Here is a 26794-nt window from a genome sequence, read left to right as displayed (position 1 = left end):
TAAAAAAAAAAAGATGTTATATTTTAGTGCGATATGATAATCAAAGTACCAAACGCGGGACAGGACAGAAACCATCCTCGCTCCGCGAAGGCACGAACACCACTTCAACACTCAACCGATTCTAGTCCGAAGCGAATCTCTCTGTCTTACACTGTCTTTCTCTCTCCAGAATTTATTTGACAACGAAACCTGAAGACTCACAGAGGCCGGGCAGGATTCGCAAACGTAGTTGTTTCTGATGGAAGACACTAACACAGTGTCTGCTAACAATGTTGCTCGCGCCATAGCAACCGCCCTGGACTGGAACTCCACTCCCGACTCTCGAAAAGCTGCTGTCTCTTTTCTGGAATCTGTACTTCTCTTCCTTCTCTCTCTGTATCTGTTCTTCCCTGCATGCGTAGGGCAAGTTTTTTTTCCCCTTAAATAATATTCTGGTTAAAAAATAGAAACATACCCAATGATTTCATTGGAGATCTTAAAATTTGTCATCTACTTATAAAAGGTTCGCATAAACACTCTGGATTTGACAACTTTAGAATTGTTTTACGATCACTCAAGCTTTGAACTTTCTTTGCGCTCTTTCTTTTGGGTAAAGAGCCCGGAATTTTAGATTTCTTGGCTGCATTTTTTTTTATATAAATTATTGTATATGAACCCTAATTAGCAGATGGTAATCATGCTCGTTCAGTGAATGACAAGCCGCAATGAAGAAAAGGAGAAGTATACCAATTAGCAATGCGCCTGAGTTCATCGGCAAAAAATTTTCCGCAATATCAATTGCTGGCTTGCCGTGTATTTTTTGGTTGCATGGACTTGTCTTATTGGTAGTCTTACGTTAGATTGTGCTGTTTCAATTGAATGCATTGGGTAACAGCCGGCAGCTATGCCTCTTTAATTTTAAACTTATAACTCAATAAGCTGTGCCGAAGGAACTATGCTTCTGTAGTTTGAAGAGTATCAATCAGCCCCTCAAGCTTTTCTGTATAGTTTTTTTGCGTAGTTATTAGGTTTCTTGACATTTCTTTTCCAGGACTAGCGGAGTCTTTTTTACTTGATCAGTTCTTGTTCACTATAAGATAATATACTATCTTCCTAACTTTACTCTCAATATTCTACAAGACATAATTTCTTTGTTTCTGTTAAAAGAAATGGAATAAAATTTTGGACATTAGTGAACGATAGTTTATATTGTTGTAAAAAGAAAAACAGAAAAATATGGAGAAAGGAGATTTTTCATGCAACAGATCTTAATGAAAGAACTAACCTAGTTTGTCCCGAATTTTAGTTGATAGGGTATTTTGGAAGAAGCTTGTATAGTTTAATTACTTCATGTTGATTTTAATTTTCTTATCACTAGTGGGGAACCTAGTGCTTGTAGCAGTTTGAGTCGATGAATGATCATACTTCTGTCATTTTACTGTTCAGCCATTATTAACATATCTTCAATTTCTTCAGATCAAAGCAGGTGATCATACTTCTGTCATTTTACTGTTCAGCCATTATTAACATATCTTCAATTCTTCAGATCAAAGCAGGTGACTTGCGGATTTTGGCAAACACTTCATTTCTTTTGGTAAAAAAGGATTGGTCATCTGAAATTCGGTTGCATGCTTTTAAAATGCTGCAGGTTCATGCTCATATGCCACTGCCCCTTCTCTGTTGTAGGGGATTTATTTTGCTTCTCCTTTTTAAGCTCTATTTTTATTGCTTATCCTTGTGTTGGTGTATGAACCATATCCATTTACAGCATTTGGTGAGATTAAGGTGGGATGAATTAAGCCCTTCTGAGCGTAAGAACTTCGCAAATCTTTCTGTTGATTTGATGTCTGAGATTGCAGATCCTTGTGAAGAATGGCCTCTTAAAAGCCAGACAGCTGCCCTTGTTGCTGAGGTTCTCATCATGATGCTCTCAATTTCATTTGCATTTCTACTCATTTTATCATTTTCTGTGGTTTTGCTGTCAAAAAACAGCATTTGATGATTGTTTTACAGATAATTAGAAGGGAGGGTCTTAATCTATGGCAAGAATTGTTTCCATCACTGGTTTCTCTATCTGGCAAGGGTCATATTCAAGTACATCCCATGTTACCCTACTTGCATCATTTATTCTTGTTGGGCTTGACTTCATTTCTTCTTGTACGGACTTTTTTTCAATGTTTTTCCAATTATGCATTAGGCTGAGTTGGTTTCAATGATGCTGCGGTGGCTCCCTGAAGATATCACAGTTCACAATGAAGACTTGGAAGGTCTGTACTGGACTGCCTTTAGTCTGCTCCTGTAGTTGTAGTTGTGTGTTTGGTAACTGCATAACAGTGAAAAATTTGGACCTTTCCAAGTTTGTGAACTTGATTATCTTGCATAATGGAGTGAGCCAGTGTTTTCTAGTGAAAAACTTGGAGGCCCAGTAGTAGTAAGTTCCAGATTACTGCAAAATGAGAAAGGACACTATAGTTTGGTTTGTGGAAGTGCTCTCAATGTGTCCTGCATGTACCCAAACCTCTACAACGTTATATTTTGTTCTTAAGATGCTTCTCCATATATGAAATGTCGTGTTCCCTTTTCACTTGCATATTGTTGTGTTCAGGTGATCGGCGAAGGCTACTCTTGCGTGGGTTAACACAATCTCTGCCTGAAATTTTGCCTCTCTTGTACACTGTACATCTCGGCCCTGAACCTCTTAACTTATCTTCTTGTAAAGCATTATTGCTGATGTGGTCATGCTTGTTGTAGTTATTAGAAAGGCACTTTGGAGCTGCTATTGAACAAGTAGGTAGACAACAGATGGACATTGCAAAACAGCATGCTGCTACAGTAACAGCTACTCTGAATGCCATAAATGCATATGCAGAGTGGGCTCCACTTCCTGATCTTGCTAAGTATGGCATCATTAACGGGTACGTATCTTTCTTGTCTTTATTATCTGACTTAATTCATTGGTCTTGGTGAATAATTTGGATGCCTGTCAACTGCCAAACAGTTGTGGCTTCCTTCTCTCTGCTCCAGATTTTCGTCTTCATGCTTGTGAGTTTTTCAAACTAGTTTCCCCAAGGTATGCAATATAGTTCTCTAGTCATTGATGCATGCTAATGATTTTATTTTACTTGCAATGACCAATTGTCAGTGAATTTCTCTATTGTAATTGTAGGAGGAGACCTGCTGACACATCTGCTTCTGAGTTTGACTATGCTATGAACAGCATCTTTCAGATCTCGATGAACACATCAAGAGAATTTTTGTACAGATCTGAGTCAAGTCCTGGGGCCATAGATGAGGGTGACTATGAATTAGCAGAATATATTTGTGAAAGTATGGTGTCATTGGGTTCGTCAAACTTGCAAAGTATTGCTGGAGACAGCACCACACTTCCTCTTTACCTAGAACAGGTAATTAGGCTTTGTAGCAACATTTATTTGAGCAGCTAGGATAATAGAAGACTTCTCATGCCAAAAAAAGAAAGAAAGAAAGAAAGAAAGTCTTCAACTGGCAGGACTTTGAAAACATAATTTGCTCAGATCAGCTTGAAATCCTATTATTGTATATCACCCAAATTTGTCCTGGTCTTGCCTTGACCTGCATCATAAGTTACTGGTTTCTCACTGTCATATCTCCCCTTGAAAGTCCTTGTTCAACTACCTTTGGAAAGGGGTGGGGTGCAAAACTGATGGTCATTAATGGCTATTGAAAACACATTGGGCCTGGTTCTGCCTTGCTATTATTGCCACATGTTACCTTTCCCCTCGAATCCATGCTCTAGTCTTTATAACACTTGGATCACAGAGTGACATGAAGAATGATATGTTGATGAGTACATACTTTGGCTTTTATATGATATGTGTGATCTATGTGTGGTGTATGTGACTATTCTCTTTAGGTCTGTGCATAATGCAAGCCAACTTGGTTTTGGCTCATGTCTCTGGCAATTTTGTCATGTACGTTGTTGTTTATTTAAATCTGAACATCATGCATACATCTCTGTGGTTTTAGTTCATTAAAGAAATATAGAAAGCATAATTGTAGATGACAGATTGTCTTGGTTTCAAGGTACTATTATGATAATTTTCACATGCCTTGTTAGAATAGCTAATTTTTAATTTGTCTTTTTTTAATATTCCCCTTTGTATTTGATTTGCGGGAATGTGAAACTTCTTGTTTCCAGTTTTCTGTGTTTTCCTTGTCAAAGTATATTTGAGCTGTTGAAATCCAGTTTAATCAGTTTTGCTTTGTTTTTTCTTTTTTTTTTTTTTTGTTTTGGGTTCCTCCAGATGCTGGGATATTTTCGACATTTCAAGTTTGCAATTCATTTCCAATCCCTACACTTTTGGCTGGTAAGTTTGAATATTTCTGTGAAAGTAATTTCTGAAAGTGTTCCATAGTCAAGGCTGCATATTTAGTGATTATCTCTTCCTTTTCTTCCCTTGAATGTTTACTTATAGGTGCTGATGAGAGATTTGATGTCAAAGCCAAAAAACTCTGCAATCTCAGCTGCAGATAATTCAGCTACTGGTGGCTTTGGTTCTGGAGAGGGTGAAAATGTGAAGAAAAAGATTCTAAGTTTAGTAAATGACAGTTTTTGTGGTGCAATTTTGGATACGTCTTTCCCTCGCATGCTCAAGAAAGAAAAGCTTCTTCCTGAAACTGCAATTTCTTTAGGCGTATTGGAGTTGTGGAGTGACGGCTTTGAAGGCAAGGGTGAATTCAGTCAATATCGATCTAGGCTGGTATGTTTTACATGCATACTCCCTCTGGTCTTTTCTATAAGTTATATTCTAGAAGGTTTTCTTGGTCCTATATATAAGTCACTTTCTCTTGGTTTTTGTAACCTTTGATGTACAATTCCAAAAGTATCTTCAAGCAAATTCTAAAAATAAGCACAATATTTCAATTTCTAAAAAAACTCTCCACGCGCATTAAATCACTCTTTTTTAAATGTAGGGACAAAATTAGAAAGTGATTTATTTTTAAGACAAATTTATTTTTCTAACTAACTTACCTTGGTTTTGATGAGTTAGTCAGAAATGATTTATAATAAAGACTGGAGGGAGTATATTTTAATATGATCCATTGTTTGATACTTTGTTTCTCTGGAGTAAGATAGTTCTGTCTGTAGATGTTGAAAGAATCATTGGTGACTTCACATAGTCCGCCTCTTCTATATAGCATGCTGATTGGTGGATTACTCTTTTATAAAAGGAACTAGTGAAAGCTGAAAGCCATTAAGTGTGGTTCGGTGATGAGAGGCTGAGGTTTTGATGGTTTACACTTGCATTCATGCTACATATTTGGGATTTACCTTTTGACACCTTTTTGCTTGTAATGTTTGACCTTATACAAATCCTAAGGAAACTGATTTGTAGATTTAAAGGAGTTCCCTAGTTCCTGAGTTGTCAGAAAGCTCACAGTTTCTCAAATTAAATGTCTTAAAAACTTTGCAAAGTAGAAAATAAGAAGGTAGGAAAAAATCATGAAATTGAAATCGAATATTTGACTATTAATTCTAGACATTCAATCCATGTTAAGAAAGGACGCATGGTGCACAATAAAGGAGAGATCAATTTATAGTATAAATGTATTGCAAATGATTGAGATTCTGGTCAATGTAGGTATTGCCCTAAACATCATTACTGTGAATATGTTTACTCTTGATTTTTTTTAGTTGCAATCCCATTCGTTTTGGTTCAACTTTATTGTTTCTGTATATTTATTACTGGTGAATATTTCCTCGTAACAGTTGGAGCTGATTAGGCTTATTTCATCTTACAAACCTCTGATGGCTGCTGCTAAAGTTTCGGAAAAAATTAGTGCAATTATTACGAACCAGTTGCATTCACCAGCACCAGCTCAGGTTTAAATGACTGTTATTCAACTTCTCAATAGGATGATTTTTAATATTTTAATTTCTTGCAGCTTCATTTCATGTGTATGTTATAATTGTTGATCATCGGTTCTGCTTTTTTTTTTTTTTTTACATCAGGACTTGGCAGTGATGGAAAGCATGCAGTTGTCTTTGGACAATGTCATTAGTGCAGTTTTTGATGGTTCCAATGAATTTGCCAAGGCAAATGCTGAAGTTCAGCTTGCAGTCTGTAGAATATTTGAAGGTTTTTTTCTTTGAATTTTCCGTAAGTTATTGCTGTATTTAGGTTTGCGTTAGTGGCAGTTCCTTAATAATTCTGGATATTTTCCTTGAAGGCCTGCTTCAGCAACTTCTTTCTGTAAAATGGACGGAGCCTGCCCTTGTGGAACTACTTGGTCATTATCTGGATGCAATGGGTCCATTTATGAAGTATTTTCCAGATGCAGTTGGGAGTGTTATCAGTAAACTATTTGAGCTTCTTACTTCCCTTCCTTTTGTCATCAAGGTTTCCTGAACAATCTCCTTTCTGACTTTACTTTTTATTACTGAGAAACTACTTAGGCTTGCTGGTCAAGACTTAAGACTGTATTCTTCTTGGCAGGATACTTCGACATTTAGCGCACGCCATGCAAGGTTACAGATTTGTACGTCATTTATCCGGATAGCAAAAGCTGCTGACAAAAGCATTCTGCCTCACATGAAGGTACATTGTTTTATTTGTTAAGTTTTCTCTTTGTATGCTAAGCATGGCAGTGAAATGCTAAATGATTGGGAACTGGCTTTCATCCACCTGGCACTGAAACTAAATATGAAAAGAGGAGGAAAAGGGTTGTCATTGAAATTTATTAATCTTGATTAACTTTTGAATAAACTTCTTCTAACACTAAGTCATACACCTTCAGGAGTATTGCTGAATTAGCTGGCCTGAAACAGACAATATCATTTGTTCGGTGATGTATATATTAAAATTGAAAATTAAATGTCTCATCTTTCACAGTAAGATGGATTCTGAAATCAATTTTAATCTGTTCTGCTTCACTTATCCTTCATTTGTTTGATTTTTCGTTATCTTCCTTTTCATTTCTAATGTAAAATATATGAAATACATTTGTTGTTCAAGAACATCTTTTACAGTGTGTTCATTTGACTATCAGCCTGTTGTTATGTTGCCTGACTGAAAATGTCACTGCTGATTAGTTTTGGCCCCTCTATCTTGGCAGAAGCTATTCCTTCAAGATTAATTTGCTGAATTTTACAATTGATATAGTTTTGTTTCTCACCAGTCACTGCATTGGGTTTCATTTTATACACTTAAGATGTGAAGATATGCTTAAGTTAATATGCCCAAGGCCTGAGGTTTAGTTTGTGAAAATGTAATATCTTTTTAACTCTTACAATTTGTTGTAGGGCATTGCCGATACCATGGCATGTTTGCAAAAGGAGGGCCGTTTGCTTCAGGGAGAGCATAATCTTCTGGGTGAAGCTTTTCTTGTTATGGCTTCTGCTGCTGGGTAATCATTAAATGATAACTCCGTTTAATATATCTGTTGTACCTGTCCTTACTAGTTGTTGCTTAACTTGGCGCAGGGTTCAACAGCAACAGGAAGTTTTGGCCTGGCTATTAGAACCTTTGAGCCAACAGTGGACACAATTGGAATGGCAGGAGAAATACTTGTCTGATCCACCAGGGTTAATTTGCTTGTGCTCAGAAGCACCAGTTATGTGGTCAATTTTTCATACTGTGACATTCTTTGAGAAGGCACTTAAGAGGAGTGGCATGAAGAAAGCTTATTGGAATTCTGAAAACAGCTCAATGCCAGATTCCACTTCTTCAAACCCAATGGCTTCTCATATGTTATGGATGCTGCCTCCTCTCTTAAAAGTATGTGTACGGCCTTGAGACACTATCACATAAAACTTTTGTACCAAATATTAATAATTGTAGCGTATTTGATTTTTCCAGCTTCTCCGTGCTATACATTCTCTTTGGTCTCCATCCATATACCAAACATTACCTGTGGAAGTGAAAGCTGCAATGAGCATGAGTGATGTTGAGAGATTCAGTCTTCTAGGAGAAGGGAACCCAAAATTGTCAAAAGGTGCATTGACTTTCATGGATGGATCTCAGGGCAATATGAATAAGGAAGGACATGCAGAACCAAATGAATCTGATATACGAAATTGGTTGAAAGGAATCAGAGACAGTGGGTAAGCATTCATGAGAAGAAAAATGTTTGTCTGTTGTTGTTCACTATGACCATTTCTATTGCAGTACTTAATCCTTGGTTTATTTATTGATAGATATAATGTACTGGGCTTGTCGACAACAATTGGGGATTTATTTTTCAAAATTTCTGATGTGCACTCTGTTGCTGTTGCGTTGATGGAGAATATACAGTCAATGGAATTCAGGCATATAAGGCAGCTTGTTCATTCTATTTTGATTCCTTTAGTTAAACACTGTCCTCCAGATATGTGGGAGATTTGGCTGGAACAGCTGTTGCACCCGTTATTTATTTATGCTCAGCGGGCTCTCAGTTGTTCATGGTCTAGTCTTCTACAAGATGGCAGAGCAAAGGTTCCAGATGTTCACAGCATTCTTGCTGGATCAGACTTGAAAGTAGAAGTGATGGAGGAAAAACTTCTCAGGGATCTCACCCGTGAGATGTGTTCACTCCTTTCTGTTATTGCTTCTCCACCACTTAATGTTGGACTCCCTTCTTTAGAGCAAGCTGGGCATGTTAGTCGTTTGGACACTTCTCTGAAAAGCTTGGATTCAGTTGCATCAAGCTCTATTGTTGGGTATGTTTTCTTGTTATGGAACTTGTTGCATTTGCATTCTGCAACGTTAGTTTGCTGGCTCATCTTTTTCTCACAAGTCTTGCATGTGACAGTTTCCTTCTGAAGCATGAACGTTTAGCGCTGTCAATGCTGCACATATGCTTAGAAGCTTTTACATGGACTGATGGTGAAGCTGTGACAAAAGTTTCTTCATATTGTTCTGTGTTGATAGCTCTATCAATTTGGACAAATTATACAGAACTTGTAGAGTTTGTTGCTAGAGATCTTTTTACTTCCATTATTAAGGGTTTAGCCCTTGAGTCAAATGCTATAATCAGTTCTGAGTTAGTCGGCCTCTGTCGTGAAATATTTGTGTATCTCTGTGATAGACACCCAGCTCCCAGACAGGTTAGTTTGTTCTATCTCATGCTGCCTTTGGGGTTTAGCATATATTTGCAGATAAGAGTAATGTAGAATGTTTCCTTACTTTTTTCAGGTTCTGTTGTCTCTCCCCTCTATCACCCCCCATGATTTACATGCCTTTGAAGAAGCTTTAACAAAAACAGCCAGTCCAAAAGAACAGAAGCAGCATATGAGAAGCCTGCTTCTGTTAGCGACTGGAAACAAATTAAAAGCACTTGCAGCTCAGAAAAGTGTGAACATTATCACAAATGTTTCAAGTAAGTGATTTGACCTCTGGAAAGTAGAGATTGGCATTTAATAAATTACCGCAGCTTCCGTTAAGCCTATATCCTTGCTAGTAATTGTTTGGTGATGTTAATTTAGACTTGAGGCCTCAGGCTCAATTTAATAACCTCTCCTTAAATGCTCACTCTATAATGATTCTCAATTCGCTACCGTGTATTGAGACTATGCTTCTTTAAAAGATGAATCAAGTTTGTCTGAGTCTAGGATCCGCGATATCTACTTCTACTGGCTATATTCAGCTTGTAACCTCTTTTGCTTATCATTCAGTGAGGCCGCGCAGCTCATCTAATGCTCCTGAATCCAAAGTTGGTGATGAGGAAGTTGTGGGATTGGCAGCTATCTTGTAATATTAATATGTGCTCATGACAGGGTGTGTACAGAAACGGGCTCATGTTGAATGTGGGGTTTCTTTGTAAGCTTTGAAGGCTAAAAACCCCTGTAACTTCTCGAAGTAGGAAATCGAGTGGAGGTACGAGATTTTGTGTCCCTCCTCTATTGGCTCATAGAAACGTAAAAATCAGGTTAAATTCTTTATTTCTAATATGTCTATTTATATTTCTCATACTGGAACCACGGTGGGCAGTTGTGGCCTGTTTAATAAATTTTATGTAATTTTTTCGAGTGTATCCTAGTCCTCTGCTAAATTTTGCCAGAGTTCAGCAGCGGCCTGTGATTATGATTCCTTTTTCTTTGCATCATTCTTTTTTGTAGCATTAACAGAAGAAAATCCGTTGAGGTGGACAGAATAAGTGACAGCTGTAGAGGGTTTTCTTGTAGTTGTTCAGCAGCAATCGGTCCGATATCCAAAGGGGGTGTGGAAATCATTTTGAGGAGCCATTATTTCGTGTCCTTTCCACCGGAATTTGAGGTTAAACGGTCTTCTGGCCCTGAAAGCTAATGTCACGTCTGCTTATTGAAATATTTATCATGCCAGTTTTTGACGAAGCAAAATAATTGTGTTTGACATATTTTGAAAAGAAATACATATTTCATTTCAAGGTTTGAGTGTGGTTTCTGACCCAAAAAAAAAAAAATGGTTAAGTCAAAGTAACGTGTTGATAGAAAAAATTGATTTTATGATCAAAGTACTTTCACGATTGGAACATGGAATGATCTTTGAAGTAATAAAACTGTGAATGAGGATGGGAGTAAAACTGCAGATGGTAGTAAAATAGAATACGGTATAAAATAAAATTTTAAATTATTTTTATATTTGAGTGAGTGAAAAATGAAAATGAAAAGTAAATGAATGGTCATATTACTCTTGATAAAAACGTATAAAAAAATGTATGAAAATTACTTTGTTACCTATGAAAGTCGGCTCTACTAAAAAATTGAAATACTGTTGCATGTGTTATTATGTAAAATATTATTTTCACTTTGTAGAATAGAGATAAAAGTGCATATGAAGCAAACAGTAAAGCAGCAATTAATTTGGAATATTTTGCTATTAATGATTTGAGTGGTTTACAAGTGTTATGATCTAGTGTTTGATCATTATAAAATTTTCTTTGATCATTATCTCTCCAATATATTGTATGGATAAAATATCTAATTAATTTTCATCGATGCTAAATAACTTATTGTTGACTTTTTGGGAGGCGACTCTTTTTCTGATGGGAAGCAGCACCCGAGTAGATGTTTAATAGGTTTCGTATTTATTTTTTTTGGCGGCTTTTTATATTTAACTAAGGGGCTTTAACCCAAGTAATAGAATTAAATCAAGTGTACAGCACAATATTTATTATATTGTGTATTATTGGCAGTTTATTATATTTATTAATGATATATTATTATCTATTACTGATAAAAATTTTATAAATTTTTAAATTTTTAATGATAAATTCTTTATATATCAATTTGAACTAGTCACATTGTTAAATTTTTAAAAATTTAGTTCATATTTTTGGGCACAAATTTTTTTTGAACCAATGGGCCAATTTATCCCTTAATTAATTAGGAAAATATCAATCATTAAGATAAATTAATATAAAATAAAAGCTAAAAGATTCCGAAATATTATTGTAAGATTAGGAGACTGATTTGAAAATAATTTTAAATTAAAAAAGATTATAATGCATCCATTTTTATTTTCTTTTTTGAAACTTGTCAATTAACAAATTATTTTTAATTAAATGTGAATGGGTTTTGTTAATTTATGAATTGTTACTTGTAGAAATATAATTTACACTTATCTTTTTTCACAAATAAGGTTTTTTTTTAAATTTTTGAACATGTCAATTAACAAATGACTTCTTGTTAAATATGAATAGATATTTATTAATTAATAAATAACTATTTATTGAAATATAATATACACTTATCCCTTCTCACAACAAAACTCTTTTATATTTTTAAATTTATCAATTAGCGAATGACTTCTTATTAAATATGAATAAGTATTTGTTAATTAATGAATAGTTACTTGTTGAAATATGATTTATACTTGTCCCTTCCCATAACTAAAATCTTTCAATTTTTTTACTTATCAGTTTGCAAAAGGCTTCTTGTTAAATGCAAATAGATATTTCTTAATTAATGAATGATTATCTATCAGTTAAAAAAAAGATAGTGATATTATAGTCTTGTCTTATCCAAAATTATTTTTAAATCAGTTTTCTAATCTTGTAGTCTATTTATTGTTGATTAATATTACTCTCACTCAGTGATCCTTAAATGATATTTTTTCCTTTATGTAATATAAAATCCATTAAGAGTCTTTAAATTCGGGAGCTAAAGATAGTGTAGTTCATGCTTGTGTGCAACTTTTTATTCAGGGAAAAGCCATTGTCTGCAACATTTTTATTCTTTTTATTTTTCACACTCGTCGAGTTCTGTATAATTTAATTTTTTTTCTTTTTTTTAAACTATTTGCAATAAATGAAGCTTCTCTTACGTAGTAAAAATGCTTAATCCAAAAAGTATTGAAGGCTTATACTGAAAACAAAGACTTCCTCACAAAATTTTAAAATAATATAAAATATAAAAATAATACATAAAATGAACGTCACGCAATATAATTTTAAAATTTGAATGATGAAGTATAAATGACCCTCTGCCATGTTCATTCGTCACCAATTACGGCATTTTGCAATGATGCCGAAGGCAACTTGTATTCTCACCCAAAAGAGGGCCATATCTGCATAGGTCGCTTGGTTGAGTTTCCGCATAAAAATAGAAAACAAGTAACATAGCCGCAACATGAATATGACTCTCTTTGGCCAAAAAAAAAACAAAACAAAACAAAATAAAACATGAATATGACTCTCGGTGTTCTGGAATAAATCCAACGGACTCATCTGCATTCATTATCTTCTTTGCCTGATGAGACCAGAGAATTGACGCTGACAGAAACCCGGGCATTAATATGTTTGGTTTCCGTTCTCACATGGACTTTTAGCAATCTATACTACATAGTACATGGTACACAGTACACCCATAAATCAGATAGGAACCTCATCACATGCTTTTTTTGGTAAGCACTCATCACATGGTATAAGTGTATCCTGTGAGTCACATATTTAATATAAATAATAATATAAAAACTTCATAACTGCTCATAGCAATCCTAAATTCCTAAAATGTACGGAATACTCTCACGTTGCTAAAGCTTGGCGTCTTCCTTTGATGTCCGGTGATTTATGCACGTTACCACGGCAAATGTTATTTCGGCGACAAAATCTGCCGTGTTACCTAGGCACCGTCCGATTTTAAAATCTCATCTTCTATTTATGAAATGAACGGCTGGGAATGCGTTTACCGTTTAGAGGGACTTGTTTCAATCTTGGCCTACGTCTTTCTCTCCTGTCTCCCTCCGTGTCCTCCGCAACACACGGTTCTCTTGATTTCTCTCTCTGCTTCTGTCCACTATTGTCTTCCAGTATCTCCCTATTTCCAGAGCTTTCGTCGCTCTAGTATTCTCTCTTAGACCTTCCCTGCAATCAAGATTTCTGAAAAGAATCAACAAAATTCCTTCTAAACTATTGTATCCCTTGTCCGATCACCTTTCTCGTGCGTGCGGTTTTATTTTATTCTCCCAGCTTTCCCCTGCTTTTTTATGTTGTCCATTTCCAGAGCTTTCGTTGTCCTGGTGTTTTCTCCCAAATCACCTTAGAGAGTTCAAGGCCTTCCAATTTGCGTTGAGTTCGGATAGAGATAGATTCCCTGGCTTTCTCTGTTCGAAGTCCGTGAACGCTCGGTCTGTAATCCAAGGTAATGAAGAGGTTCGAAGCCTGTGAAGCCTCACACAATGTTCTTTAGTAGCATGCTTCTAAAAAGCGATTTGGTAAGCAATTTGCTCTGTTTTATGCAGCTATGCAAACGAATTGTCGTCTAAATCTTGCTCATCATTCGTTGCATAAGAATTTTACCGAATTTTGATATTGTATGTCGAAGCTTACTAAAAGCGTAAAGAATGGCTCTTACAATGCTGCACACTGCGATTTCCTCGATTTCTTTGCTAATTTCTACACGTTCTAGTGAGATTGTTATGAACAGTTTTCCCCCCTTATTGCCAATGCTATGAAAGCTTATTTGCACACGTATTTGCATATCGTTTCTCGAAATAGCTCCTGGTTGTAAGATTTTCTCTTTCATGATCGGATATTTAGCCTGCATGTTTTTCTAATTGCAGATGCTTCCTTTGATAAAATCCGAAGGTCACTAGGATGGACAGCTCGGAAACATAGATTTGGAGATTCCAAGTTCTGAGTGAATTCGATCTTCATAACAATAATTTGAAAGTTTCGAGCTGCCTGATTCTTTTGATTGTTCAATTTAGAGGCCGAACGAAATGGCTTTTGATTTGAGTTCCGTTTTCCCGAAATTGCAACTGCTAGTGACTTCTGATCATGCTTCCGTGGTCTCCATGAACCTATTTGTGGCACTCCTGTGTGCTTGTATTGTGATTGGCCATCTTCTCGAGGAGAATCGATGGATGAATGAGTCCATCACCGCCCTTTTGATTGTAAGTGTCCGCTTTCAATTGAAAATAGCTATTTGTATATATAATTGTAATGTTGATCAGTAATAGCTTCTTCTTTAATCGTTGTTATTAGCATTATTATTTTCTTACCCGCTTACTGTATAATGACTGAAATTTATATCAATTGCTGGTAGGGTCTTTGCACAGGCGTTGTTATTTTGCTGATAAGGGGTGGTCAAAGCTCCCATCTTCTTGTTTTCAGCGAAGATCTTTTCTTTATATACCTTCTGCCACCTATCATATTTAATGCAGGGTAAACTTTATCCACTGTCTGCTTATCTGATGGGGTATCAGTATTTGAAGCTGTATTTGTCGTTGTTTTATCTGAAAGTTTTGATCCATTCACCAATGGAAAGGTGAAAATCCCAATGTTCTGATCCACAAGTGGTCTGAAAAACCTAGATTTACCCTAATAATGTAGCAAGTATAATAAATGTTGCACGCCTTTTTCACCTTCAAAAACAATTTTTTTAGTATATGCTTTTTTGAGATTTCTGATCAGCACTTGTGCTTATTCACAGAACAAATTATAATTGTTACATGATTAGTGGTAGAGAAACCCTAGGAGCAGATGGCATTGATGGGGTCCGGGTGCTAAATGCTAATGTGACTGGTAGTAGCGCTTTGTTCAATTGCTTTTAGTTATCAGCTTTTATTCTAATGACGTAGGAAGAGTTTGGATTACGATTATGGAGTGCACTCTTTTTACCCTCTCAATAATGTTGAAAATATTGAATCTAAATTAGTTTTTTTTGGTCATCATCGCATTTGTTTATGATTTACTTTTGTTGATATGGTAATGGAGCCAATGACATTGTATGATTCATGACCTACTCCAATTGGTAAAATAAGGCTTCTTGTTGTTGTGTATGGTAATAGTTACAAAACAGATAATCTGTTTGTGTTTTGCCCAACTAATGAATTTGGAGCATATTTATGTTGTGAAATACTTCAGATTCATATGGTTTTCCCACTTGAAAAATCTACTGTCGCACTGTCTGTCTTCTCCTAGAACTTTTATTTTTCCTCTAGTTTATTGTTAAGATCATCGTGTGCATGACAGATTGCTGTTGTCATTTTGTTAAACTCTACTCTGTAATGTGATCCAGGTTTCAGGTGAAAAAGAAGCAGTTTTTTGTAAATTTCATCACTATTGTGCTGTTTGGTGCTGTTGGTACATTAATATCTTGTGCCATCATAACTTTTGGTATGCCTTGCTTCTTTACATGAACTTGACAGAATAAGAAAATGAGTAAATTACTTTCTCCTCCCCCAAGAAACATTTCTCTCTCTTTTATTATGAAAATATACACAACTTCTAAAACATGATTAAAATACTCTAAGGAATATATTTGTATCTATTTTCTTTTTAAAGTTATGTTTTAACTTTTATTTCAGGGTATTTTGTGTTCAAGACTAAAAATTTGGTTCAATTTTAAATTTAGAAATTTGACTACTTTTATATTGATCGAATACATATTTAATACTTATTATATGACATAAATAATAGTATAGAGGTATTATGGTCAAAGTAGTTACAATTGTGGCTTATATTTTGTAGTAGGGGAGGCAATATAAAACATCTTTTGATTTCAGGAGACGAGTGTAGACTTTCAAAATTGAAGCAAGATCCATAAACCTGAACATCCCTAAGTGGAGGAGAGTCTAATTCACCCCAAAAATAATTTGGCATCACTGATTTTTAGTTTGTTTCTGGGCTGGTTTTAAAATTAACTTAAAACCTCTGCAACAAGTAAAAATTATAACTTATCGAATGCGCTATGGTGCCATGCAACAAATTGTCTGGTTATGACTAATATTTGATGCATTGTTTTAGGTGTTACACAAGTTTTTAGAAAGATGGGCATTGGTCCACTTGAGATAGGGGATTATCTAGGTAATTATTTAATTTGGCATTGTTATGTATAAGACAAATTGTCATTCTGTTAGTTAATGTCTTACTGACTTGTTAAAAAATTTCAGCAATTGGTGCAATATTTGCCGCTACAGATTCTGTGTGCACATTGCAGGTATGGATTGATATATTTTTGCGGCTTCCCTGGCAACTAAGATGGCATTGCTCAGTACCTAACTTATAAATGATCCTGTAGGTGTTAAATCAGGACGAGACACCTTTACTCTACAGCCTTGTGTTTGGAGAGGGTGTTGTGAACGATGCTACATCTGTCGTGCTTTTCAATGCAATCCAAGGCTTTGACCTCAACAAACTAGACTCTGGAATTGCTTTAAACTTTCTTGGCAACTTTCTGTACCTCTTTATTGCAAGCACATTGCTTGGTGTTTTGGTAACTGTCTTGCTCCTTCTAATTCTCTCATGCACACATGAATGCAAGCGCTGACTGACAAGATCTCTATCAGCTGTTGGCACATATATACTTGCTTATATTGCATTTGGCTCTGATCTTATCTGTATTGCCTTGCAGACTGGTCTGCTTAGTGCTTATATTATTAAAAAGCTATATATTGGCAGGTATTTTTGTAACATAATTATCTTTACTATTTCTGCTTCACATTTATTAGTTACTACGATGGTGATCCATCGTCTTATCCTTTGAAAAATTCTGCTTTTCTTCAAGATTAAAGTAGTATGGGCTGCCTTAAGTCCCACGTTGAGTAATATTAATATGATAGGATACATAGGTTAGGTGATTCTCCTAACTAAACGGCAAACTTTAGATAAAAGGTTTTTCACCCTATTTGACTGCCGACAATCTGTGAAAATGAAAGAGCATGAATCTGTTAGGTATAGGAGTTTAGTATTAACTAATAATAATAATAATAATTGACTGCTCAAAAATTATATCTATTAAATGTACAAATTACACTCATCAAATTTCTTCAGTTAAGTTTTTTTTTTTTTTATCATTACATTAGTTCATTGGGTTCTTTTACTTCCTTGGGGTCAGGGTATGTAATTGTCTGTCTCGTCACATGCATGCATGTTCTCTTGGGGGTGAATTTCTTTACTGAGGTTTAACAAATTTCAGGCACTCCACAGATCGTGAAGTTGCTCTAATGATGCTGATGGCATACCTTTCCTACATGCTGGCTGAAGTAAGATTTGGAAAACGTCATTTAAGTGTTTTCTTGTAGACTGTCCTCCTTGAGCATTATGTTCATTTAACTTTGGTGCATGTATGACAATGATACATCTGTATCTTCTGTAGTTATGCTATCTGAGTGGTATCCTCACTGTATTCTTCTGTGGGATTGTAATGTCTCATTATACTTGGCATAACGTGACTGAGAGTTCCAGAGTCACTACAAAGTACGCTTTTGAACAAAATTCCTCAAGTTATATGTTCCTGTTTATGAGGTAGTAAAACGCTAGCACCGATCAATTCTAGAAATATCTCACCATATTTGTTCTTCTAATCACAGGCATGCCTTTGCTACCTTGTCGTTTGTTGCCGAGACATTCATCTTCCTTTATGTTGGTATAGATGCCTTGGACATTGAAAAATGGATGTTTGTTAGTGATAGGTGTGTCCATTTTTTCTCTTGGACTACCTTGTATTCATCAAGACTTTGACTTATGTGCTCTCATGAAAGTTTGATGTTTTAATCTGCCTCCACAGATGGTATGATATAGTGAGAATTTTTTCTTTTAGATTTTAGTCTCCTAATTGATTAAATTAAGACGCAGGCAGACATGAGTGGAGCTGACTGGCATGTGCATATGTCTGCACCGCATTCACTTAGTATGCTAGAGGTTATGGCTGCTTCACGGGAATAGCCCATTAATGTCTTTGCTTCAAGTTTTCTGCTTTTGTTTTGGCCATCTCAGCCAAATTTTTAATCTTACTTTTTCTCAAATAAAAGTAATTTTTGGTTTCTTCTGCAGTCCTGGAAAGTCAATAGCAGTGAGCTCAGTGTTGTTGGGTCTAGTACTCACTGGAAGAGCAGCTTTTGTTTTCCCCCTATCCTTCTTGTCCAACTTGGCTAAAAAGTCGCCAACTGAGAGAATCAATTTCAGGCAGCAAGTATGGTTGTATTTCTTTAAGTCAATAAATATTTTATTTCCAGACATTCGTGGACACCAAATTATGCTCACAAGTTTCTTATTCTTTCTTATTCTAGGTGATCATATGGTGGGCTGGTCTGATGAGAGGTTCTGTTTCAATGGCGCTCGCGTATAATCAGGTAGGAGCAACTCTACTAATTAGGGGATATTTTCTGCAAACATTGAATGAATGGTCACTGAAGATAGGATCTTTCATGGAGAAGTTGATGTGTTGACCAATACAATTAAATGCAGTTCACCATGTCGGGCCATACTCAATTGCGATCCCATGCAATGATGATCACTAGCACAATCACAGTTGTGCTCTTCAGCACAGTGGTAAGATATCCTCCTCTTATTTTCATTAATTTGAGTTCATTTTCGAGTTGCTCTTGCCAGTTCTTTGTAGAGGTTGGAAAATGAGCGGGTCTGGCCCTTAAGGGCCTGCCTTGAGCTTGATTTCTTAAAAACTGATCAATTTTTAAAGCTTGGCCTTTATTTGAAGGGCTTAGGACCTAGCCTATAAGCCTTTTTATTTTTTGAAAAAATAAAAAAAATTAATAAAATAAATAAATACAAATATAAATATAGAATCTTAATTAAGTTTTAAAATAAAGATAGAAATTTTCAATTCATACCAACCTTATCAAATTCAATAATTACAAAAAACCTGTGTATTATAAAGTACAATGTTAATCAAAATTAAGAAATAAACCTTACAAAGTAATCATGTTTAATAAATTAATAAAAAATGTCAATATCATGTTAAAATAAATCATAAGAGAATAGACATCAATTATTTTGACAACATAATACTTAAAAAATCATCAATCTTTTGAGGAATAGGGCTTGGAGGACCAACTGGGCTCGAGCCTCTTTTTTTTTTTTTCCAAGGCTAGGCCTAGAAGCTTAGTTGTCCTAAAAAAAAAAAATCACCAATTTTTCAAGTTCGAATCCTTATCTAAATCAAGCCTTCAAGCCCGGCTTTTCAGGTCCAGCCTTTATTTTCAACTCTAATTCTTTGTTAACCAGAATTCAGTTCTTCTATGAGTCAGATATGCGGATTACTAAACTAAATTTCCGGGGAGATAGTACTGATGTTGTTGAATACCAATCCCTCAGGTCTTTGGTTTAATGACTAAGCCACTCATAAGGTATTTGCTGCCTAATGTTAAACACACAAGCAGCGTGGTCACAACGGAATCATCAACTCCAAAATCTTTTACCGTGCCACTTCTTGGGACTTCCCAAGATTCCGAAACTGATATTGATGGAAATTCAATTATTCGTCCAAGTAGCATTCGTTTATTACTCACCACTCCAACACACACGGTTCATTGCTACTGGCGTAAGTTTGATGACGCATTCATGCGCCCAGTTTTTGGAGGCAGGGGTTTTGTTCCTGTGGAGCCTGGCTCGCCTACTGAACGAAACGGTCATCAGTGGCAATGAGAATAAAGCCAGGTAACGTGTAAAATATATCGTGTGCTGTGTAAATTTTGTGGAGATCATATTATTGCTTGTATTGAATTAATTTTTTAAGCGCCTTTGTGTAGAGTTAAGGTTATGTAACCATACGCAACACTCCTTGAAAAGCCAGAATATTGTAAAAATCAGATTCTCTGGCACACTGTGGTCATAGCATTGCATTCAATTTTTGGAGTCGAAATGAAATGAGTTTTTTCCTGTCAAAATCAACATAGCACTAGCTGCTGCTGCATTCGCTGAGTCGATTGTGTGGGGGGCATGCTTCCGGTGAGAGAATAATGAGGACTAAGATAGTGCTCCTGATTAACGCGAAAACACAAGCAGGAATAGGCTCTTGTCCCGGCTAAACAAAAATAACATAGAAGATGCAACCCCGCCCCCCACCCAAAAAACCTTGCAGATAATTGAGGAAAAACAAACATTCACCTAAATCCAAGGGTTTAGAAGCAGAAAAGCCATTCCCAAGTGAAACCAGCAATCAAATGTCATCTTCCATGGATTCGAAAAAACGAAAGGTCCAGAGTTTTGAGCGGGATAAGGGTAATGAACTACTACCTCTCATTCAAAGTCAATCGGTCTCGCTCTGGTGAAATTGAGGGGGCCAGTAGCAGCAACATAGCGATAAAGGGATGAACGCGCTTCTCTTTTTAACAGGTTGGAAAGGGAATACTTGGATGAGACCTATCAAAATTCCATTCGGACTCTCTCTCCAAAGCTTGATTAAATTATAAATAATTTTTGATTAAAGCTGGTAATTCAGGCGGGTCAAACTTATTCGAGCCGGACTTAAAACATCTTATCCCTTCTAAAAAGCCCATATAGTCAAATTCGACTCTTAACACCTTTGGGTTTCGGGCTTATTCAGGCCAAAGAAAAAATATTTTTTCTTTATCTTTTAAACCAATTTTAATTTTTAAATAATTATATTAAGCGTAAAATATTATTTTAATTTTAAAAGAATAAAATAAAAAATAACTTATCAACTTCATATTTAAGTAGCTCTATTATTATTTTGTTGTATTATGTATAATTTATTTATGAATGTTTCCTTTTCTTGTAAATTAATGTCTTAGTTGTTTAAATATTACTCTTATCATAATCATATATAAATATTTTATATTTTTTAATTAAATTATATTATTTTAATTATGATTAAGTTGATCTCAATTCAATCACAGTTAAACTACTAACTTAAATCATTATCTCGATTAGTTCAAAATTTTTAATAACTTTCAAGTAAATTATACTTTTCATTTTTATGAATATAAAAAAAATTGCCATCATTATATTATATAAAAAAATTATTTAATTATGAGTAAAATATTATTTTTTTTAAAATTATTTTTTTAACTTTTTATATTGTTTAACTCTTACATAAAAAGGATTATTACTCTAGTTTACTCTTAATTTTTAACCAAATCTAGTATGAATAATAATCAAATAATTATTCAAGAATATTATTTTATTTATTATGTTTATCTAGTAATAGAGTCGAAAATTCGTACATGCCTAAATTTTATTTTTAAAATTATTTTTAAAATTATTTTTACTTTAAAATTAATTATCTTAATTTATAAAAAATATAAAATTATTTTTTATATGCAAATGATTGATAAGACTCAAAATTTTTTTTAACAAAAATTAGGTTTTAAAATATTAAAATCAATATTAAAATATATTTTAAATATTATTTTAAGATACGTTATTGATTAAAAAAATGAAAATATGAAATATAACTATTTTTAATTTTTTTAAAAAAATAACTACCTTAAAATACTTAATTATATAATATTTTGATGTAAAATGATATAAAACTTAAAAAATTACTTATTATTTATTAAATTTTATATTTTAAAAAAAAAAATTTTATTCGGGTATTCGGGCCAAACCCAAACCCGATCGGGCTTGGCCTGAATTTTCTCATGCCTATTCAGGCCACCCGAATAGGCCCAAACAAAAAAAAATAATATTTTTTCGGGTTTCGTCCTAAATTTTTCGGGCAAGTTTGGACTCAGCCCAAATCACTGACTCTACTTTTGATGCATAAAGCTTTGATACACACACAGAACATGCACCAAACAAGTGATAATTTTGTAGCGTAGTTATACCATTAAACGCAAAGCAATATACCGACTAAATCCTAAAAGGCTCGCCAGAATCTTCTAGTACTTTAACTCCTATGATTCTAACTACTCAACCAGTGTTGATGTTTAGTAATATTCAGATATTCGACAAAAAAGAATCTGATTTAAACTAATTACAAAAAGTGGCTTAATTTTCAAGATCATATTGCTCAACGATAAAACAAAAATATAATATCGAACCACACAGAATCCCGATAATCCAGTCAAAAGACTGAATGCCATAAAAGCACTGGAGTGCTACATATATAGCTATCGGAGAAGAACAAAATAAACACTCAGGATTACAGATAACAAAATGAGACAGGTTACAGTTTATTCCAAGGCGTTCACAATCTTCTCCATGTGATCGCGCATATATTCAACTTCACGTCACTGAGGTTTGAGATTGCGGTGATTCATCCTTGCAAACCAATAATACCTGAATGAACAATGCCAAAAAGTTTGAGCACTACAGTCAAATATGAGCAGACACACAAAAATAGCCTGGAGATATTGCACTGGAGCTTCCCAAGAGACAATAACGGGGAGGGAAGTGCAAAGTATAAAACAGTATATTTGCATCTGAAATTAGATGAAAAAGGTTGTGACCATTCATCTGGTACTGGTAAATTCTTTAGAGATCTTTAAAACAACTTTGCCTTGTAGCATCGCAACCATTGAGAAAAAATCAGCTGATGGTGCTTACCACAAGCCACTCTGCCACCAGCATTTCCAGTAGTTTTACTAAGCTCGTGACCACCTAGATATAAGAGCATAGAGTGTTAACATCTGGGAAGCTAAAAGGGAAAAGTGAAAAAAGAAAAAAAAGAGAGGTGGGGGGGGGAAGAAACTTTCGAGTCAAACAAACCAGGGATGATGTGCACCATGAAAAAATCGTGACAATACAATAAAAATTTATGCAGAGAATGCAAGTAGTATAAACACAGGTGATCAATCAATGAGTAGGCCAGCCAAGGGCACTGTTGGATAATAGTGTAGTACTAAGCCATATGTAAATGGCATAACAGAAACCCTGCAAAACTCCTAAACTGTGTAAAATAAGAATATACGATACCACATATTACAACATTAACTTCAATGCAACGTCATTTTCCTCCAAAACGCCAAAGAAGCTCATGTGATGGCAGCACAAACAACAAACTTTTTGGTTCAGAGATGTATACATATTTTACATCCTAAATCAGAAGACAAGCAGCAATTGACCTCTCCTCTTTGAATTTTTGGGGGGGGGGGGGAAGATGTGGTACTTCAGCAAATAACTGGTTACAAATGGCTCACAAAAGTTGTAAGAAGTCATCCATGTAATTTACAAGCACCTTTCCCCAGATCATCAGGATCCCCATGAACAACAACGGCCCGTCCAATGATGGAGTTTGGTCCACTGAGAGGAATCTGCAGCATTAAGTAACTTAAGAATTACGAAGTTAAGGTTTTAGGGTCATTCATCCAGAAGAAATCACTATAAGAGCTGAATAACAAACCTGATTGTCAGTAATATTGAAGCTAACAGTTCCTGAATCATAGAGCAGGATTGACTCCAAGTCAAGGATTAAAAAGGCACAAATTATAATAAGCAAAGCAAAAAAATATAGTTCAAAATAAACCATCACCAGAACAAAGCCATACCATCATCACCAACATTAACATTCCCTAGATCACCAGCATGACGGTTCTCATCTTCAGGTGCACCGTGCTCCTTGCCAGCAGGGTTAAAATGTGGGCCTGTTAAAATAATCAAAAGATTTAGCGATATTATTGCAACTTTGCAAGACAGTGTTCGAATTTTAATCCTCATAGGAAACTACATCTCTAGGCTCAAGCATTTGGAGGGCATAAAGGCCAACAACAAAATTAAATCTTTTAAACTAGGAAAAGCATGCTGTCCATTTCAATTTACTGATTTATTATGGTAAACTGAAAATGACTCTTTCATATGGATCAGTATTGCTGAGGCATAAGAAAAAAGGTGCTAGCTAATAGTCAGTAGACTATACCAGTTGACAGGCAACCATTTGTGGTGTCACCAAGGGCATGAACATGGAAGCCATGGAGGCCAGGCTTAAGGCCAGCAAGATTTCCTGTTACAGTTGTTGGCCCTGAAAATTCAAAATACAAGGTATGTGACAGATGCGAGGAAAACAAAATGCATCCTTCAAAAGGATTGAGAGCAACCAAAACTTGCCATCTCCTTCCTGATTGAAGTAGATAGTTCCAGTGACACCCTCACTGCTTTTAAGAACTGCAACAGCCTTCACCATTTTCTAATGTGACCTGAACACGAACACCTTTTAGAATATGTGCACAAGACAGAATATGCAAACTCGATGAAAGCACAAGATATTAATACTACATGGCAATCTACGAAGAGAACAAAAAACAAAAGAATACACAAAATCTTCTATATTTTTATCCCATCATATTTCGTCCAATTACAGCAATGAAAACTAACTCCCAAGCAACACTAATTTCTTGTCATACAGCATTGTGCAATATGAATCTAACAATTTCCTTAAGAGCCAAAGAATGCAGCTGTAAATAGAAACTCGCGCTAATTACGAATAAGAGAAGAAGATAGTCGCTGCACTGTACGAGCTGAATGATGATAGTTTCAACTAACCAGCTGGATGTCTAATAGAACAGTCCGATGATCACTCCAAACTAAAACTGAAGGTAACACTTCCATAAGATCAAACAGGAGGAGAAAGAACACAGACGAAAAGTAAAACTTAAATTCGTGAGTTGAAGCTTCTTCTCTTTTTCTTGATAAAGAAATATCCTTCAACAGCTTACTAGTGTCATAGACGCGATCCTTGACTCATTTCTAATCACATAAAAACAGAGAATTGATGCTAACGTTATTCGTGATTTCTGAAATTGAGCTAGAAAGAAGGACGCAGGAATTTTTTTTGCTTCGTATTTTCTTTTCTTGATAATCACATTAACACATCGCAAACAAAATCGCCACGGCCTAACAAGATTGATATACAGGAACAGGCATTCGCCAGATAATCGGATGTTCAAAGCAAAAATCGAAGTAACGGAAGACGCAGTGGACCTTTTAATCTTTCTTCTTCGGAATCTAGAACAAACTTACCTCAGTGCACCCCTCGGAACAAGAGCAGGGAAAGGAACAATCTGGAATTAGCGCCAATGGTCAAGTCCTCGTAGTTGTGTTTGCTTTAACCTTTGCAAATTATAACAACCTCCTTACCTACCCGGTTGCCACCAAACCCGCCAGCTACCGGGTTGGAATGGTGACAGGCTTCGATGGGGACCGTGGTGCTCCGCACAAAACGCTGCGTTTTACAGTGTTTAATTTTTTTAAAATCACAAAATTATTATTTTTATTTTTATTATTATTATTATAATGAAATTTTTATTTTAATATTTAATAAATAAATAAATTTAACTTCTTAAAATTTGACCTAAACGGTTTTGATAAAAATTTTGGTCTGAACAAGTCAAAAATGTACTGAAAAAATTACAAAAAAAAAATGATATGAAGAGTTTAAAATAGAGGTTGAGTTTAGCAAAATAAACTTAATTTGTTACAACTTAAAAAAATGTTAAATTCTTGTTAAAAAATACTTATGTTTAATACCTGTTAAAATAATATTTATTTATTTATTATTATTATTAGTTTGTGATTTTAAAAAACAAAAGAAAAAAAAATTAACATTGCAAAATGCAGTGTTTTGGTGCTGAGCACCAAAACTAAATCCAATGTTAACATTGTCTAATTATATACTACTTCTCACAAAATTTGAGAGCTTTTTACTTTTTAAAATTTTTTAACATATGATAAAATCATAAAAATTAGAGTAATTGATATTTTTTTTTAATTTTATTGTGCTTAATATTCTTTGTCAAAGGATTCATAAGTAAGTAATTACAATTTTCTCTCTATAAATTTTTTAATGCCAAGAGTCAAGTAATGCAAATATTAATGATTACTTTTATTTTATTTTTCTTCTGGTAAGGATTGAAATGGATATCAAATGACTAGCTATTCTATTTTTAATCACTAAGGTTCAAATATTGTAAATATAAATATTTTTTATTTAAATAATGTATATTTTTATTCAAACAATAACTAGAATGGGATAGTAAATAACAAGTTTTACCTTCTAAAATTTTTAATCACCCGAGCGTAAGTTAGTTTTTATATATATATATATATATAATGGAGCGTATAGAATGCGCGTATAAAATAAAAGATAAGATTAGTTGACGATGACAAAGATACCATAATTAATCTTGATTGATAGATAGGTATAAGGGTTAAAGGTTATTTTTATCTCCCAACTCATCCCAAAAACACACTGAACATCTTAAATTTAATTATGAGTTAATTTTATTACTGAATATATGAAATTTGTTAGCTCGATATTTCTGCTATTAAATTGTCTAACTTAAGGCCCACTATTTTTATTTTTATAGCAACACGTTAATTGTGGGCCCACATTTTATTTTATTTTTAATGTCTTTTTCCTTCTCCCTCTCCCCTCTTTTTCTCCTTGAAAAATAAAAATTGCATGTAGATCCGCTTTACACGGCATAGCCAAACTAAGTCACTCATGATAGATCATTTAATTGCTATGATTAACCTAGCCTGAGTTTACTCAATGAAACTAACCCTATTTTTTCCTCTCTTCTTTTTCATTTTTTTTAAACAAACAAATAAAGAAAGAACACTTAGTGTGCCCTTGAAACTGACTTCTTTTTTCCTTGAAGGGATGGCTCTTAACTTTTTCACATAGCTACAACAATGAAGAGGTCTTCTTCTTTACAGCAGCCACCATCAAAAGCTC

General features: G+C 34.7%; 3 protein-coding genes across 8 annotated transcripts; 2 read left to right on the top strand and 1 right to left on the bottom strand.

The window, feature by feature from the left end:
• Window positions 1–70: 70 nt before the first annotated feature.
• Window positions 71–10348, top strand: LOC129305975 (protein HASTY 1). Of its 4 annotated transcripts, XM_054946227.1 has the most exons (23): window positions 71–352; window positions 1526–1627; window positions 1748–1891; window positions 1993–2073; window positions 2177–2246; window positions 2585–2655; window positions 2731–2894; window positions 2978–3049; window positions 3146–3383; window positions 4263–4325; window positions 4434–4718; window positions 5729–5842; window positions 5972–6098; window positions 6190–6359; window positions 6456–6557; window positions 7262–7365; window positions 7442–7736; window positions 7818–8062; window positions 8156–8656; window positions 8749–9043; window positions 9132–9315; window positions 9611–9812; window positions 10055–10348. In XM_054946227.1, the coding sequence occupies exons 1-22, from the start codon at window positions 239–241 to the stop codon at window positions 9688–9690; spliced, it is 3621 nt and encodes a 1206-aa protein (XP_054802202.1). In that variant the 5' UTR covers window positions 71–238; the 3' UTR covers window positions 9691–9812; window positions 10055–10348. The 4 variants fall into 4 exon arrangements, with proteins under 4 accessions (XP_054802202.1, XP_054802200.1, XP_054802201.1 ...); XM_054946225.1 differs by having other exon boundaries at window positions 1526–1891; XM_054946226.1 differs by having other exon boundaries at window positions 1526–1891; window positions 9611–9864.
• Window positions 10349–12946: 2598 nt separating this feature from the next.
• LOC129306041 (sodium/hydrogen exchanger 1-like) lies at window positions 12947–20045 on the top strand. 2 transcript variants are annotated; one of them, XM_054946352.1, is made up of 15 exons: window positions 12947–13555; window positions 13977–14309; window positions 14462–14580; window positions 15437–15534; window positions 16165–16224; window positions 16311–16357; window positions 16439–16633; window positions 16772–16818; window positions 17336–17402; window positions 17516–17616; window positions 17730–17831; window positions 18193–18331; window positions 18429–18491; window positions 18607–18690; window positions 19474–20045. In XM_054946352.1, exons 2-15 carry the CDS (start codon window positions 14136–14138, stop codon window positions 19801–19803), a joined length of 1626 nt encoding a protein of 541 aa, XP_054802327.1. In that variant the 5' UTR covers window positions 12947–13555; window positions 13977–14135; the 3' UTR covers window positions 19804–20045. The 2 variants fall into 2 exon arrangements, with proteins under 2 accessions (XP_054802327.1, XP_054802326.1); XM_054946351.1 differs by having other exon boundaries at window positions 12947–13628.
• A 2061-nt stretch (window positions 20046–22106) lies between these two features.
• Window positions 22107–25212, bottom strand: LOC129306648 (superoxide dismutase [Cu-Zn]). 2 transcript variants are annotated; one of them, XR_008592242.1, is made up of 8 exons: window positions 25078–25212; window positions 24166–24254; window positions 23978–24079; window positions 23610–23705; window positions 23465–23496; window positions 23262–23375; window positions 22669–22722; window positions 22107–22401 (listed from the first exon to the last, which is right to left on the bottom strand). XR_008592242.1 is itself a non-coding variant. In XM_054947337.1 (8 exons), exons 2-8 carry the CDS (start codon window positions 24239–24241, stop codon window positions 22379–22381), a joined length of 459 nt encoding a protein of 152 aa, XP_054803312.1. In that variant the 5' UTR covers window positions 24242–24254; window positions 25078–25212; the 3' UTR covers window positions 22107–22378. The 2 variants fall into 2 exon arrangements, 1 of the variants encoding a protein (XP_054803312.1); XM_054947337.1 differs by having other exon boundaries at window positions 23300–23375.
• Window positions 25213–26794: the final 1582 nt, after the last annotated feature.

The sequence above is a fragment of the Prosopis cineraria genome, unplaced genomic scaffold, assembly GCF_029017545.1.
Source record: "Prosopis cineraria cultivar Desert tree isolate PC_DT_omini unplaced genomic scaffold, ASM2901754v1 PC3, whole genome shotgun sequence".
Taxonomy (NCBI): Eukaryota; Viridiplantae; Streptophyta; class Magnoliopsida; order Fabales; family Fabaceae; genus Prosopis; species Prosopis cineraria.
The sequence above is the reverse complement of the archived record's forward strand: the minus strand, read 5'-3'. Positions and strand labels throughout refer to the sequence as shown.